Genomic DNA, 14,145 nt, shown 5'->3' with positions numbered 1-14,145 from the left:
CCCCTTGAAACAGGTTTAAATAACTTACATAGGGAGGTCAAGTGAAATTTGGCAGAATTCTAGCTTCATCATGCTTTCAGATAGATGAGGTTTCTGTTTTGAAGTCACTCAAGTTACTCAATCCCAACACTGACATATAACTCCCTATCTCTGTCGTATATCAGCTGCTCCCTTCATTTGTCCATTGTGGGGTTTTTTTTGGGGGGGGGGGTGTAACTCTCCTAAGCATCTTGGTCTCAGCTTGTCACTTCTTAATTTCTTTCAGGCTCTAGAAGATCGTGTGACCCCAATAGAACCCCATCATCTCTCCTTTGTCAACTCGGAGAGTCCAACTGAGAAAGTCGTGTACAATGTGACTGTACCTTTGCCACCAAATCAAGGCAAGATAACCTAGTAAAGGAAATGTTGTGTTATTTTATTGACAGTTGAAACCTGGAGACTGGCAAAAAAGGGGGGGAATAGATTGTGGGGGATAAAAGCAATGAATCAGGCCTGGCCTAGAATAATGTTTATAGCTAAGCCAGCTCAGGGAAGACCAGAGAGCTGTCTTCAGGTGAAGCCTAAGGATGAGACTGTTGCTGCTTCTTTTTCTCCGTTTTTGCAGCCTACTATTTATGGTGAACTTCCTAGGCTCGAATCAGATTGGCTTAGATTAAGCAGAGTTATTTTTCTGTAAAATGTGTTACTGTTAAGCAGAGCCAATCTGAATCAAGGCCCCCCTTCCGGCACTTGGCGTGATGCTTCGGAAGAATTGTGCAAGGCTAGAGACTCTGCAGGACACAGTCTTGGCATTTCGGAAATGACTCTTGGCAAGACGCCAGGGATGAGCAGCCTGCCCCAGCTGCAGTGACTGCTATATAAACAACATGGAAGTGTCAAGCAAATGGGGTGGGTTGTGTGCGGAGAACAGCAGAAGTGTTATGAGGAGTGACAAAAGGCCTAATGTGAATTCTGTCTCCTGTGGAGTTTACGGAACTAGATTTATTGAGCTGGAGAGCGGGCACAGTGAAAGCTTGGACCCCCGTGATGAGTCAGCCCTTCTCAAGTCAAGGTTGAGGTTAGGAAAATATTTTGCTCTCTTAGGAACTGCAGAGATGCCTATTAGGCTCTCTTCAGTCTTATTAGAAAGGGAGGTTTTCACACCGCTGTGCAAACACATCAGGCCTAAGTAGACCTAGGAAATGTAGTTTTCCCAAGAGATATTGGATGCTAGGGACTGGCTGGGGAGATGGGAGAGTGTGGGGAATGCAGTTCTTCTCTGTGTGGGATTAAAATCTGAGCTGGATAAGAACACACTACAAGCTCCTGGCGTATATTTACAAACTCAGAAGAACTGATATTGGTGACATCTGTATTCATCACTAGAGGCAGTGTGCAGACCAGAGAGTTCCTGGTTCAAGTCTCATACAAACTGACAATTAATTGGGTGGTCATTGGATGAGATAAAGGAAAGACATCAGCACTGTACATTGCATTATTGGAGGAACAAGGTATGTTTGTAGAAACGTAACATATGCTGTGTGTTGAAAACGAAACTCTCCCTCTCTCCGCAGGCATTGTGGAACACAGGGATAAGCCCCTGTCCCCAGTAAAGTACTTTACACAGGCTGACATCAACCATGGCAAAATTGTGTACCGCCCACCTACTGCAGCCCCCCATATCAGAGAGCTGATGGAATTCTCCTTTGCTGGTAAGAAGCTAGTTGAATTGGGTAGCATGGGCAGGCAGATATCTGTTTGGGGGATCTCCACGTTGCACATTCCCGTAGTCACCATTCAGTGCCATAGCTTGCAGTATAGACCAGGGCCTCAAAAGATGCCCCTTCAATAGATGCTAAGGTGAGAGAAGTCAAATCCTTGTTCTTGGCAAGCTAGCTTTCCATATGACAGCACTGTGGCGCATTTAAGCGTGTCGTCCACACTTTCAGCCTAAAGTGGTATAGTCCTCCCTGTACAGCTGGTACATGTCAAAGCCCAGGCTGCTCTTAAAAAAGAGAGGTTGAGAGATTTGAGATTGCAAATTGGAGCAGAGAAGCTGGCCTCTCCCTACCACTTACCTCTCCAAAACCACTCTTTCCATGAGTTTCAATGGGCTGTTTACCTTTGGCACCCTATGGGTTGCGTGGAAGCAGCTTTGGGATGAGTGGTTTGGAGCAGGAAAAGGTACAAATCACGACTGCCTCCTCTCCTGAAGCAGCTTTTATTGGAATTACGGTAATTCCATTTCCCCCCATGTAACATTCAGTTAGGCCCCAGGGCAGTCGTTTCTAAACTGGTGCCTTTAAGATCGTTTGGACTACAACTCCCATCATTGTCCATGCTGTCTGGGGCTGATGGGAATTGTAATCCAAAGTATCTCAGAGGCACCAGATTTGGGATGGCTTCCCTAAGGGAACCAGAATATGGGTTGAATATGGGGTTTATGCAGATTCAAAGACCTGACCGGCATCAAAGTCTCTTACACAAAATCTTGCACAAATCTCTCTTTCCATAGCTGCTCCCTTCACAGAATTCTGATAAGGAAAAATATGTAGATACATGTTGTGAATTTTCCTTTGTGATAGGGCTGGAAGTCACCTGGGTTAATTATTTGATGCTTGGACAAGGCATGAAGTGAGTCCTAGGTTGGCTCCACACTGGGTGGTGGAGCTTGGACTGATGTTCTCTGTATGAGAACTTCCATCTTCAAAGGGAATTATATTATCCATGGGCACCTCCTTGTCCCGAACGTTCATTCCATTTTGTTAGAACAGCATCCTTCCCATCCGCAATGCGATCAGCTCGTTATAATGCCTTTCCAAATGATATGTGGCAGTTCTGATGATATATACAGTCTCTCATTTGTTGGACTGCGTGTTCCAAGGCAATGAAATCTAAAAGCAATTATATTACTAAATCATTGGATTTTACCAGGACATAAAATTATCAGTTCATGAAACTCCCTGGCACACTGTCAAATAATTTGTAGCACAGGACATCGAGACATAGATCTCGGTGGTCTATTACAATGCAAACAGCTGCCATTTTTGAAAGTACAAAGCAAACAAACAGCCCAATTCTCCCAATGGGCCTGAAATGAGAAAATGCCCGTTTACGGATAGGAAAAAAAATGAGGCTTGGTGTGGTCGAAAGACAAAGCACAGATCTGCATAAAATTTGCATATACATGCAAATTTAGAAGTAACCACCATATTTCAAATAGGAATACAAGACATCTCACCATAGTGGAGAAGGCTGTGATCAGATTACTGGCCTGCATGAGGTTCATAGTCTCAGGGTCGTGGGTTCAAGCCCACATTGGGCAAAAAGATTCTTGCATAGCAGAGGGTTGGACTAGATGACCCTGGGGGTCCCGTCCAACTCTCTAATTCTATGATGCTATGCCTCCATAGTTTGTTGTGCCTGGGCAACTTGATGGACAACGCAGCCCTTCTGATAGAGGACTCATTCAAATAGAGGACTGTCCTCTCTAAAGCAGGACACATAACCATCTTTCTTACACTCTTGGCACTAGCACCATCTGCCATGGATGCTTTAGCTGAGATTCCTGCATTGTAGGGGGTTGGACCAGATGACCTTTGGGGGTCCCTTCCAACTCCACAATTCTGTGATTCTATGTGAGGTACCATTCACTAACAAGTTCTTCTGCTCAAACCCCAGTGACAATGAATGGAAGCTGTTCAACAGGACACGTCTAGAATTTAAATCGTACAATAGCACACATCCGAGCATTTTTTCCAGCATTTTTTTTACTTTGGGATTTGGTTCCCATACTTAAGCTGGCCATGAGTGGATTTATTATGTTGTTACTGTTTTTTAAATATCTCGTTTCTTTAAAATGTGCTTTTAAATTGTTCTTACCGGTCCCATGGAAGAAGCAAACGACAAGTATAAATGAATGTTCATTTAGAAGTCCTATTCCAATTCCAGAATGGTTTCGGAGCTTTGCAGTCCATGGCCAAAAATGTTTCAGTTTTGAAGAGGTCCCTCGTGGAAACCCAGATAGTACGTACAGCGAAAGAAAGAGAGATTTTTGCCTTGTAAATCTGCAGCAATGCCTTTTAGGATTTACCAAAATGTTACAAAATTGCAAGCAAGCTTTCAGTCTGTATAAACTGGTAGGAAGAGGAGAAAAAAACAGCTTGAAGTTATATCCATAGAAGAAGAAGAAGAGTTTGGATTTGATATCCCACTTTATCAGTACCTGAAGGAGTCTCAAAGCGGCTCACATTCTCCTTTCCCTTCCTCCCCCACAACAAACACTCTGTGAGGTGAGTGGGGCTGAGAGACTTCAAAGAAGTGTGACTAGCCCAAGGTCACCCAGCAGCTGCATGTGGAGGAGCGGAGACACGAACCCGGTTCCCCAGATTACAAGTCTACCACTCTTAACCATTACACCACACTGGCTCTCATAGCATCTATATCCATAGCATCTATATCTAGACTCATTTTCAATATAGAGATTGCAGCCTTGATTGAACAAGTCTGCAGTTCTAATTGTGTCTCCTCCTGTTGAACTAAATGGGGCTTATTCCCAGGTAAATTGTGGTAGATAGAATTGCAGCCTCAGGGTGCTTCTGGACTATTGCTATTTACAGATGAGATTCAGTTGGGATACTGGCACAGTCGGTGGGACACGGGTGGCGCTGTGGTCTAAACCACAGAGCCTGAGGCTTGCCAATCAGAAGGTTGGCAGTTCGAATCCCCGCAACGGGGTGAGCTCCCATTGCTCGGTCCCTGCTCCTGCCAACCTAGTAGTTCGAAAGCACGAAGTGCAAGTAGATAAATAGGTACCTCTCTGGTGGGAAGGTAAATGGCGTTTCCGTGTGCTGCTCTGGTTCGCCAGAAGTGGTTCAGTCATGCTGGCAACGTGACCTGGAAGCTGTACGCCAGCTCCCTCGGCCAGTAAAGCGAGATGAGCGTCACAACCCCAGAGTCGTCCACGACTGGACCTAATGGTCAGGGGTCCCTTTACTGGCACAGTCAGTTGCTCTTGTGCAACAGTCCCGTCTCACCATCACAATCAGACTTTTTGCAATAAGGAAAGTGAAGTGGAAATTCAAGATTACACTCACTACAACATCCTCTAAGCTCCATGTAACAAATCAGAGGAAATGCTCAGTAAACAGGTTATCTGGAAGCAACCTTAGTCATCCAGCTAATGATGAACTTCCTGGGAGAAAGCAGCAATGTTTGGATTCCATTTTTAGAAACATGTTATCAACAGGCAGATAAATCATCTAGTACAGCACCATAAGCAGGTATAGAAGCCATTTCTTTTGTCCAGCTATTGCTTCTCTGTCTGCAAATGCCTGAGATTCGAGCTACAGTGGCTATACTTTGCCCATGTGGCAGTTTAAGGGACACAAACCGCTTGACTGTTTCTAGATGCAGGCCCTTGAATAGGTCACCCACGCTAAAAAGACACTTTTAACAAAGGTGCTCTTGGGCTTGCCTTCAGATGAAATGCTTTAAAATATTTCCGCCGCATCAATGTTCTTCGACCTGGGGGTCCCGGATGTTGTCGATCAACAGCTCCCCGCCTCCCCAGCCAGCTTAACCTTCAACCTAAGGTTGAAGGACACGGAGCTAGCTCAAAAGTTGCTAGCCTGTGGACCTTCGGATATTGGACTCCAACTCCCATCAGAGCCACCCCTCGTGGCTGATAGTCAGGGCTGGTGAGAGTTGTAATCCAGCAACAAATGGAGGGCCGTAGGTCAGCCATCCTTCAACTAGATCCAAGAGAGGTGTACACACCATGCATTTTAAGCACATTTTCTCTTCAAATAATTCTGGGCACAGCTGTTTGCTAAGAATCCTTGGAAATGTACTTTGTGAGGAGTAAACCACAGTTCTTTGAGAGGTGCATGTGTGCTTTACAGGCATATTTAAGGCTTAGGATCAAAAGCTGCAGGTAATAAGAGTTCCCACATTTTTTCTGCTGATTACTGGAGTTTTAGCGCCTACTGAAGGACTGTTGAGCCTTCTCCCACTGACCTCACATCAGGGGCGTAGCAAAGGGGGGGGCAGGCCACCCCAAGTTCCATAATGGAGGGGGTGACAAATTATGAAGGAAATTCTTTTTTGAAAAAAAATTTGGGGGGGAAATGCCTGCTCCGAAGGTCTTATCTTACTATACTAGGGATTATATAGCTATATATGAAATTTCATGCATATCGGTTAATATCTTGACCCTCCTCCACCAAAATAGCTGTTCCCTTGGCTGTTTTCCTATAAAGGCTGAAATTTCAGTTCAGAGAACACTTTACTGTTCCCAACCGTAACCCTGTGGAAAGCCATCTAATTAGACTTTAATTTGATTTTGAGATGTTTTTAGGAGGTAATTTAATTATTGTTTGATTTTATACCAATGTTATGTATCTGATGTTAGCCACCATGAGCCCGACTTCGGCTGGGGAGGGTGGGATATAAATAAAAGTTTTATTATTATTATTACTTGTTATTATTCCTTTGTAAGAAAATATGAAAAAATGTAAAACCATTTTTTTGCGGGGGGAATCAATGGGGGGGTTGACAAGAAATTTTTCGCACCAGGTACCACCTGACCTTCCCATGCCTGGGGGGGGGGGGTTGACAAAAACTTTTTTGCCCCTGGGTACCAATTTACCTTGCTACGCCCCTGCCTCAAATGTTCATTGCTGCTGGAAGGAGGCAGAGCAACTTGGAGTGAGCTGTTTTATTTACAAGATGAGCTGAAATCCAAGGGGCTATTGGCTCAAATTCTTAATATGCTCAATATTTCAAAACGGAGGGAGTTTGTTTCTGGAACTGCCCGCCCCCCATCTCAGCGGCCTCACTAGCTGAAGTGGTTTTGTGGGTCAGGTAAAGGCGACATTGTATTTTGCCACACGCTGAAAACAATTACGTTCTCTTTTTGTGTTTAATTTCCTCTAGGCCTTCCAGAATCCGTCAGCTTTCGTTTTACAGGTACACATCGTCCTGCAGTTCATTTTCCAACATAATGCGAGCTTGTTTAGTATGTTGCTAATACCTGCTAGTTTAAAAATAACATTGATTATGTCCTAGCTTGTGATGAAGGTGAAACAGCATGATTAGCAATCTTAGAAGGAAAAAAAAAGTATCAAGGGATGTGAAAGGAAATTAGCAGGGAGAAGTGATGGTGTGAGGGGGTGCTTAACCCTTCCTCCTCCTGTTGTTTTTCCCCAACTGCTTTTCTCCACACACCTCCAACTAGGGCAAGGAAGATGCAGGGACATGCAGTAGGCAGGAGAAAGCTTAAGCCAGGGGTCCCCAAACTAAGTCCCGTGGGCCGGATAAGGCAAGGCCCGTTCTTACTGGCACTGTGCTGCGTGGCTGCCCACTTCTGGGTCGGAGGAGCACCGGAAATAGCTTGCGCACATGCGCAAGCATTTTTTCCGGTGCACATCTGCGTCGGAGGAGGCCCGTGCACATGCGCACAAGCTATTTCCGGTGCTCCTCCAACCGGGAAGTGCGCCGGAAATAGCGTGTGTGCGTGCGTATGGGCGTGTGCTCCCCCGCCCTCCGGCCCGCTGCGCGATTGGCACTGGAGACACCGGCCCGAGGCGCGGTAAGTTTGCTGACCCCTGGCTTAAGCGCACTCTTCTCAGCTGCCTTGCTGCTGCTGCTCATTCTATCACAGTGCTTTGTAGATTTCAGTGGGCCTCAGGATTCCAGAGCTCGGTTCTGCCAGGAAATAATGGATTTCCAGAATAAGAAACTAAAGCTTTGACCTAATACGTATAGGCAACTTTCCTGCAGATAATGGAAGACAGTTATTTTAAGGGGGCGGAACAGTTACTGAAGCTATTATAGCTTCTTCTTTTATTAAAGGATTGCATTTTCTATAAAAGTGTGAATTAGTTAATTTCCTGCAGGTGATGAAGTTTTGGTTTTTTGGGGGTGGGGTGGGGTGGGGACAAATCCTAGGTAGGGGGCCAAGAATAAATTTTACTGAAGTTATTATAACCCTTTATTTACTAAAGTTATTATCACCCTTTACTTACACTTTACATAAAAGTAAATTAGTTATCACAGACTAGCAAAATGCTTATTATGAAGGACAAAGGGGGAGAGGGTAGATTTTTAGAGACACACATCCTAGATGGTGGTGATGAGGATGAGGATTTTAACAATATCCTGCCTTAAGCTAAAGTGGTGCTTCAGATTAAGAACAGTTTTAGGTTAAGAACGGACCTCCAGAACGAATTAAGTTCTTAACCCAAGGTACCACACTAGTTCAAATCTGGCACTTTGAATTGCAGTGAGTCATTTACTTCACTTGCAAGTAGGTAGGGGAAGAATTGTATTTTTTATGACTGGTTCTTATATATAAGACAAATTCATTTAAATGGTTTCCCCTTCAGTCTCAGATGGAGAACATACAAGCCCTGAGATGACATTTACTATCCACTTGCTCTCCACTGATGATGGATCGCCGTTATTCCAGATCACTGCTCCAGTCCTTGAGGTCAGGCGAGGAGGCAGAGCCACCATCGGTAAGGAGAAGGAGCAAGAAATCCAGCAGGCTCAAGTCCACAGCCCACAGCCCACTTGCAATTCACATACAATGCATTCCACTTAGGATCTTTCCATAAATTAGCTGGTTGCAACTGGAGGAACTGGATGCTTGGTAGAGGAGATGTCGGTCAGGGAGCTTGATTTGCTGCTGACATCTAAGAAGCAGGACACAGTTTTTCAGGAACCCACCCGGAAAACCCTTCGTTACCTGACCCTCCACCTTGTACTCCCCTCTTCCAGCTGCTTTCCTTCTAGTTGTGGGAAAAAGAAATATGTGTGTGTAACCCTAGGTGGGAAAAGCAGGGGATGTTGGAATCTCGTTCATGCTGAGTCAAAACATGTGTCCATGTAGCTTAGTTTGTCTACGGTGATTGCCCGGGTTTCGGCAATAATATTAATAACAACAACAATAACAACAACAACAACAACAACTTTATTATTTATACGCCGCCCATCTGGCTGGGTTTCCCCAGCCACTCTGGGCGGTTCACAACAGAATATTAAAAACACGATAAAACATCAAACATTAAAAACTTCCCTAAACAAGGTTGCCTTCAGATGTCTTCTAAAAGTCCGATAGTTGTTTGTTTCCTTGACATCTGATGGGAGGGCGTTCCACAGGGCGGGCGCCACTACCAAGAAGGCCCTCGCCTGGTTCCTTGTAACCTCACTTCTCGAAGTGAGGGAACTGCCAGAAGGCCCTCGGCGCTGGACCTCAGTGTCCGGGCTGAACGATGGGGGTGGAGACGCTCCTTTGGGTATACTGGGCGAGAAGTTTCCTTTGGCCCTAGCAGTCCTCCGTTTCCTGCTTCTTCCCCACTGCAATCGTGCCCTGCCTCCTATTCTTTTCAGATGTTCAGTGGAGACCCAAGTCAGCAGGCACAGCTCTGTTGACAAACATTTCATTCCTCCCGTGGTATCCAATTGACAAGAATCTGCAGCCATCACTCTCTAATGAGTGTACCTGTTGAGACCTGTGCTTCCAACCATGAATTTATCTCAGGCACACATTTTTTTTGGTGTTCACTTATAAAACCAGAGGTGTTTACCTGCAAACACAACATGTAATCCAGCCTTTACATTGGATCCATGTCCTGGGCTGGGACACCATGGCAGGGGTGTAAGAAGGGTATCATTTTCCATTTTGGCTTGTATTCCACACATGCAGCGCTGTTTCCCTTCTGCTGCAGTTCCTCCAAAAACGACATCATTCCTATTGCTGTCCACTGTGGTGAACTTATCATGAAGCTATGTCGTTCTTAGGTTATTCCACCCCATTCATTTCAGTGCAAAGGAAATGCAGTGCAAATAGGGGTTGGGGAAACTTAAGCAATTACATATCATTTGTGGCCTGGAAGCAACAACAAATACAGATAGTATTTGCTGACTGATTTCCATTCTGCGCATGGGACAAGTAAGCACGTATCAGCGTTTTCCACCTCTGTTTCTGCTGGAATTCTTCAACATTCTTGATCATGAACATAGTTATTTCTTGCTTTGCCTGATTCCTAGGCATGTTATATTCACCTATGCACGTTCATTGGAGGATGGGAAATAGTCACATTTTCCAGTAATGCACAGAGACAGTGAATATTAACTGGACAATAGGCAAAAATCATCTTTCGATAGCATTCATTTGCATGCATTCTCTCATTTGCATTTATCTGTTTTTTGACATCTTTCAGAATCTGATCAAATACTCTTATCTAGGAAGTGTAAGCATATTGGTTTCTGTGCTTTTAGCATTGGTCGGGGATGCGCCTCTGTTTATAGTGTTGCTTTTGTGTCATATGCCTCACTCTTCTCCCTTTGTAAGCTGCTCATACTAAACACATACTCCAGTTTTTCTGAGAGGATGAAAACCCAAATACAGTCGTACCTCGACTTACGAATTTAATCCGTTCAGAATGCGCATTCGTAGGTCGAAAAATTCGTAAGTCGGAAAAAAGCGATTTCCCCATAGGAATGCATTGGAAACGAAAAAATTGGAAAAATTCGTAAGTTGAGTAAACCGCATCTAAAATTCGTAAGTCGAGTAAACCCCATTTAAAACCGCCAATGGATGTCCTTCGGATGTCGAAAAATTCGTAGGCGTGCGGGCACTTTTTCCATTCGTAAGTCGAAAAATTCGTATGTTGAGTAATTCGTAAGTCGAGGTACCACTGTAAATGCATTTTGCTTTCCCTACCTCGATGCCTCAGGGATACAGCTGACAGTGAGTGATGTGGACACAACTCCTGAAGACCTTTTCTTTGAGGTGGTGGATCCTCCTCATCATGGAGATCTCTTCAAGCACAGCTCCACGTTCCCAAGCCGCCTGAGTGCAGGTAGGCATGAGTGATTTTTTTTTGTAGACTAAGACACATCTCTCTGTAAGGAAAAATGTGTGGCATGTACGGCAAACTGTGTGTGCTTATTTTTCTTGGAATGTAGACTTCCCCTGTGTTTCACAGTGGCCTGGCTCCTATATTTTTTTAAACAAATTTTATTTTATTTTATTTTTAATTAAACAAAACAAAACACAACACGAACAAACTCTTATATCAACATCACATTGTTCCTTTAACATCTTGGGTTGACTTCACCCGACCTCTCCTTTCTGGGTTTCAATTTCCTTCTTCTTTTAGCAGTTCTGTAAATTAAATCTATATTCATTATCATATTTAAATAAATAATAATTTACTATCTAATGTCTATTCTCCAAATCATAGTTTAAATCATTTGGACCCAACTTTGTGCCAGAAACCTCTAATTGCTTCCCTAGGATTTCAAAAAGTTTAAACTTTACAATATTTTTTCATATAAATTTTGAATTTCTTCCAATCTTTTTGCACCGTCTCCTCCCTCTGGTCACGCACCTTAAACAAATTTTATTGATTTTTAAATAAAACAAATACAAGAACCATTAAACACTTATCCGGCAGAATATTCAAACCTAATACAGTTGTACCTTGGTTGACGAACGCCTTTCGACTCCAACGTTTTGGCTCCCGAACACCGCAAACCCGGAAGTGAGTGTTCTGGTTTGCGAACGTTCTTTGGAACCCGAACGTCCGACATAGCTTCCGTAGCTTCCAATTGGCTGCAGGAGCTTCCTGCAGCCAACTGAAAGCTGGGTCACATTTTGGAAGTTGAACGAACTTCCGGAACAGATTCCATTCGACTTCCGAGGTACGACTGTACTTAACGTAACCTCTCCACTGAGAAGATTGAGCGGTTGGCATAACAAGGTCTTGATTTGGGTCATGAACATCGTTAAAGAAAGGGGTCCACGTTTCTTGGAAGGTCTCTCTTTTCGGTGCCTGTGTATTTGTGACAAAACAAACCCTTGCACCCCAGTTCTCACCATGTTGTACACAGGAAACTCCTGATTTCAACCTTTCTTTCTGAGAAGGAGATACCTTCACGTATGAGGAGGTCACCAGGAATGCTCTGCACTACATCCATGATGGTTCGTCCTCAGTGGAAGACACTATGGAGATTTCAGTAACCGATGGCATCACCACAGCGACAGCCGTACTGAAAGTTGAAGTAGCCCTGATTGACAGTGAAGGTCCAAGGCTGGATCCCGGCTGCTCACTCGCCATCACGGTGGCTGCTAAAAGCTCCGTGATCATCACCAGATCCCACTTTGCCTATATTGTAAGTGCACCATTTGTTTCCAGCCTCTTAGCCTCGATAATGTACCAGTCTATCAGCCTGTCGGGGTGTTAGGGGTGGGGCAGTACCTCTGTTGGGGGACACATTGGGGGTAGTTTGTCCTCATCCTGTACTCCACTCTCACCTGTGGCACCTAGAAGCTGCCCACATTTGACAGCATCCACAACCAGGAACAGCTTTGATTGGCCAGGTAAACCAGGTGAGGGTAGCTGATGGGTCTCAAACCCTCGGTGAGTTAGGGACTTCCACTGCATGCAAAGACAGGCTCCGTTGGATTGCTCGGACGGGGAGAAAAAAAATCGAGAAAATTTAGAGCCATACTTTAAAACATAACAAATTAAAATTGCCTCAACTTCCAAAGCATCTGCATAGGCTTGTCTACGCAGCAATGTTTTTAGCAGGTGCTGAAAGGAATACAGTGAAGGAACCTGTATGATATCAATAGTCAGGGAGTTCCAACGTTCTTACATTTGTGGAGTACTTATAGATGGTTTTAGATGGTTTCTGTCCATTTCCATATGTTTGTTTTAAAAACGTTAGAAGGGGGAGAATGTCCATTGGTGCCCGGTCGTAATACATGGAATGACTTTCACACTGTTCAAAGGACTCTTCACTTTTTGTTTTTGTTGTGAGGCAGATAAGGCCCAGAAAGTCAGTGTGGTTTAGTGGCTGAAGTGTTGGGCTAGGGCCTGGGAGTTCAGGGTTCGGTTCCAATCGCCCCTGTGAAGCTTGCTGGGTGACCTTGGGCCAGTCACAAACCCTCAGCCTAACCTACCTCACAGGGTTGTTGTGAAGAAAAATTTGGGAGAGGGCATGGAGAACTACACACACCACCTTGATCTCCTTGGAGGAAAGGTGGAATACCACAGCACAATCCCGTGCATTACAGAATTGTAGAGCTGGAAGGGACTACAAGGATAATCGAGTCCAAGCCCCTGCAATGCAGGTATCTATTTGCCCAATGTGGGACCCGAACCCACAACCCTGAGATTCAGAGTCTCGTGCTCTACCGGCTAAGCTACCCCAGGTCTGGGTTGCAATAAATAAAGGAGAGTGAAAGGCCCAAATCATTCTAGGCTGAGCAGTGATTTGAACCACGACCTCCTCAGTCCTTATTTGAACACTTGCTGTTGTGGAGCCAAAACAGTACAAGGATATGAAAAGAAACAGCGGCAACAGACCCTCCAAGTGTCCCTATTTTCCAGGGACAGTCCCGGCTTTACAGAAGCCATCCTGGTTTGTGATTTCATCCCAGAATGTCCCTCTTTTCTTTTTTCAGTTGAGAAATGCTATTGAGTATGGAGTTATCTAACTCCCAAGCCATGTGAAGTCAATCCTGTATAGGGAAATGTTTTTTTAAAAAATGTTTAATGTTTTATTATGTTTTTAATATGTATTGGAAGCTGTTCAGAGTAGCTGGGGCAACCCAGTCATAAATAGTGAAATAATAATAATAATAATAATAATAATAATAATAATAATAATAATAATAATAATAGAATAGGATGTTCCTATTTTCATTGAAGAAATGTTGGAAGGTATGTGGCAAACTTGAATGCCTTGACCCAGAAGTTCTTCTGCACTTGACTGTCTTCTGCACATTTGGCAAATTCCTCTTGCAGTTCCCTTCCTTTAGCAACGCCTCAGTGTAGATGTCCAGGCTCCTTGATGTCTTCCCAGGCTCAGGGCCTGCCATTAGTTTGAGCCTCCTTGACACTCCCTGGGCCCATGTACTTGTAGAGGAAACACTTCCTACGATTGTGTTAAGGTGTGAAGGGCGGTTTCTTGAGAAATGTGACTCTTGGCCCGCTCTCCCCGGCGTTTCAAGGAGCTTCTAACGCAGACCTGGCACGTAGCCTGGCCTCTCTTCGCGTTTTATTATTTGGAGACAAAAGCTGACCCGGAGCCAGCGGCTGCATTCCAAAGCCGTAAAAGTGTGAGGGAGACCACTGTAACATAAACCGC

The 14,145-nt window shown here is 44.4% G+C and overlaps 1 protein-coding gene across 1 annotated transcript in view; it reads left to right on the top strand.

Annotated features, from left to right (window-relative positions):
• Positions 1–14,145, top strand: part of FRAS1 (Fraser extracellular matrix complex subunit 1) — a 306,274-nt gene that overhangs the window by 234,749 nt on the left and 57,380 nt on the right. The window contains exons 32-37 of the mRNA XM_033159574.1: positions 266–380; positions 1,554–1,691; positions 6,916–6,948; positions 8,367–8,498; positions 10,722–10,847; positions 11,915–12,162. Of these exons, the coding sequence (XP_033015465.1) occupies positions 266–380; positions 1,554–1,691; positions 6,916–6,948; positions 8,367–8,498; positions 10,722–10,847; positions 11,915–12,162 (792 nt within the window). The remainder of the gene's footprint in view (positions 1–265; positions 381–1,553; positions 1,692–6,915; positions 6,949–8,366; positions 8,499–10,721; positions 10,848–11,914; positions 12,163–14,145) is intronic.

The sequence above is a fragment of the Lacerta agilis genome, chromosome 9 (genome assembly GCF_009819535.1).
Source record: "Lacerta agilis isolate rLacAgi1 chromosome 9, rLacAgi1.pri, whole genome shotgun sequence".
NCBI lineage: Eukaryota > Metazoa > Chordata > Lepidosauria > Squamata > Lacertidae > Lacerta > Lacerta agilis.
Note: the sequence above shows the minus strand (reverse complement) of the source record. Positions and strands in the feature narration are given on the sequence as shown.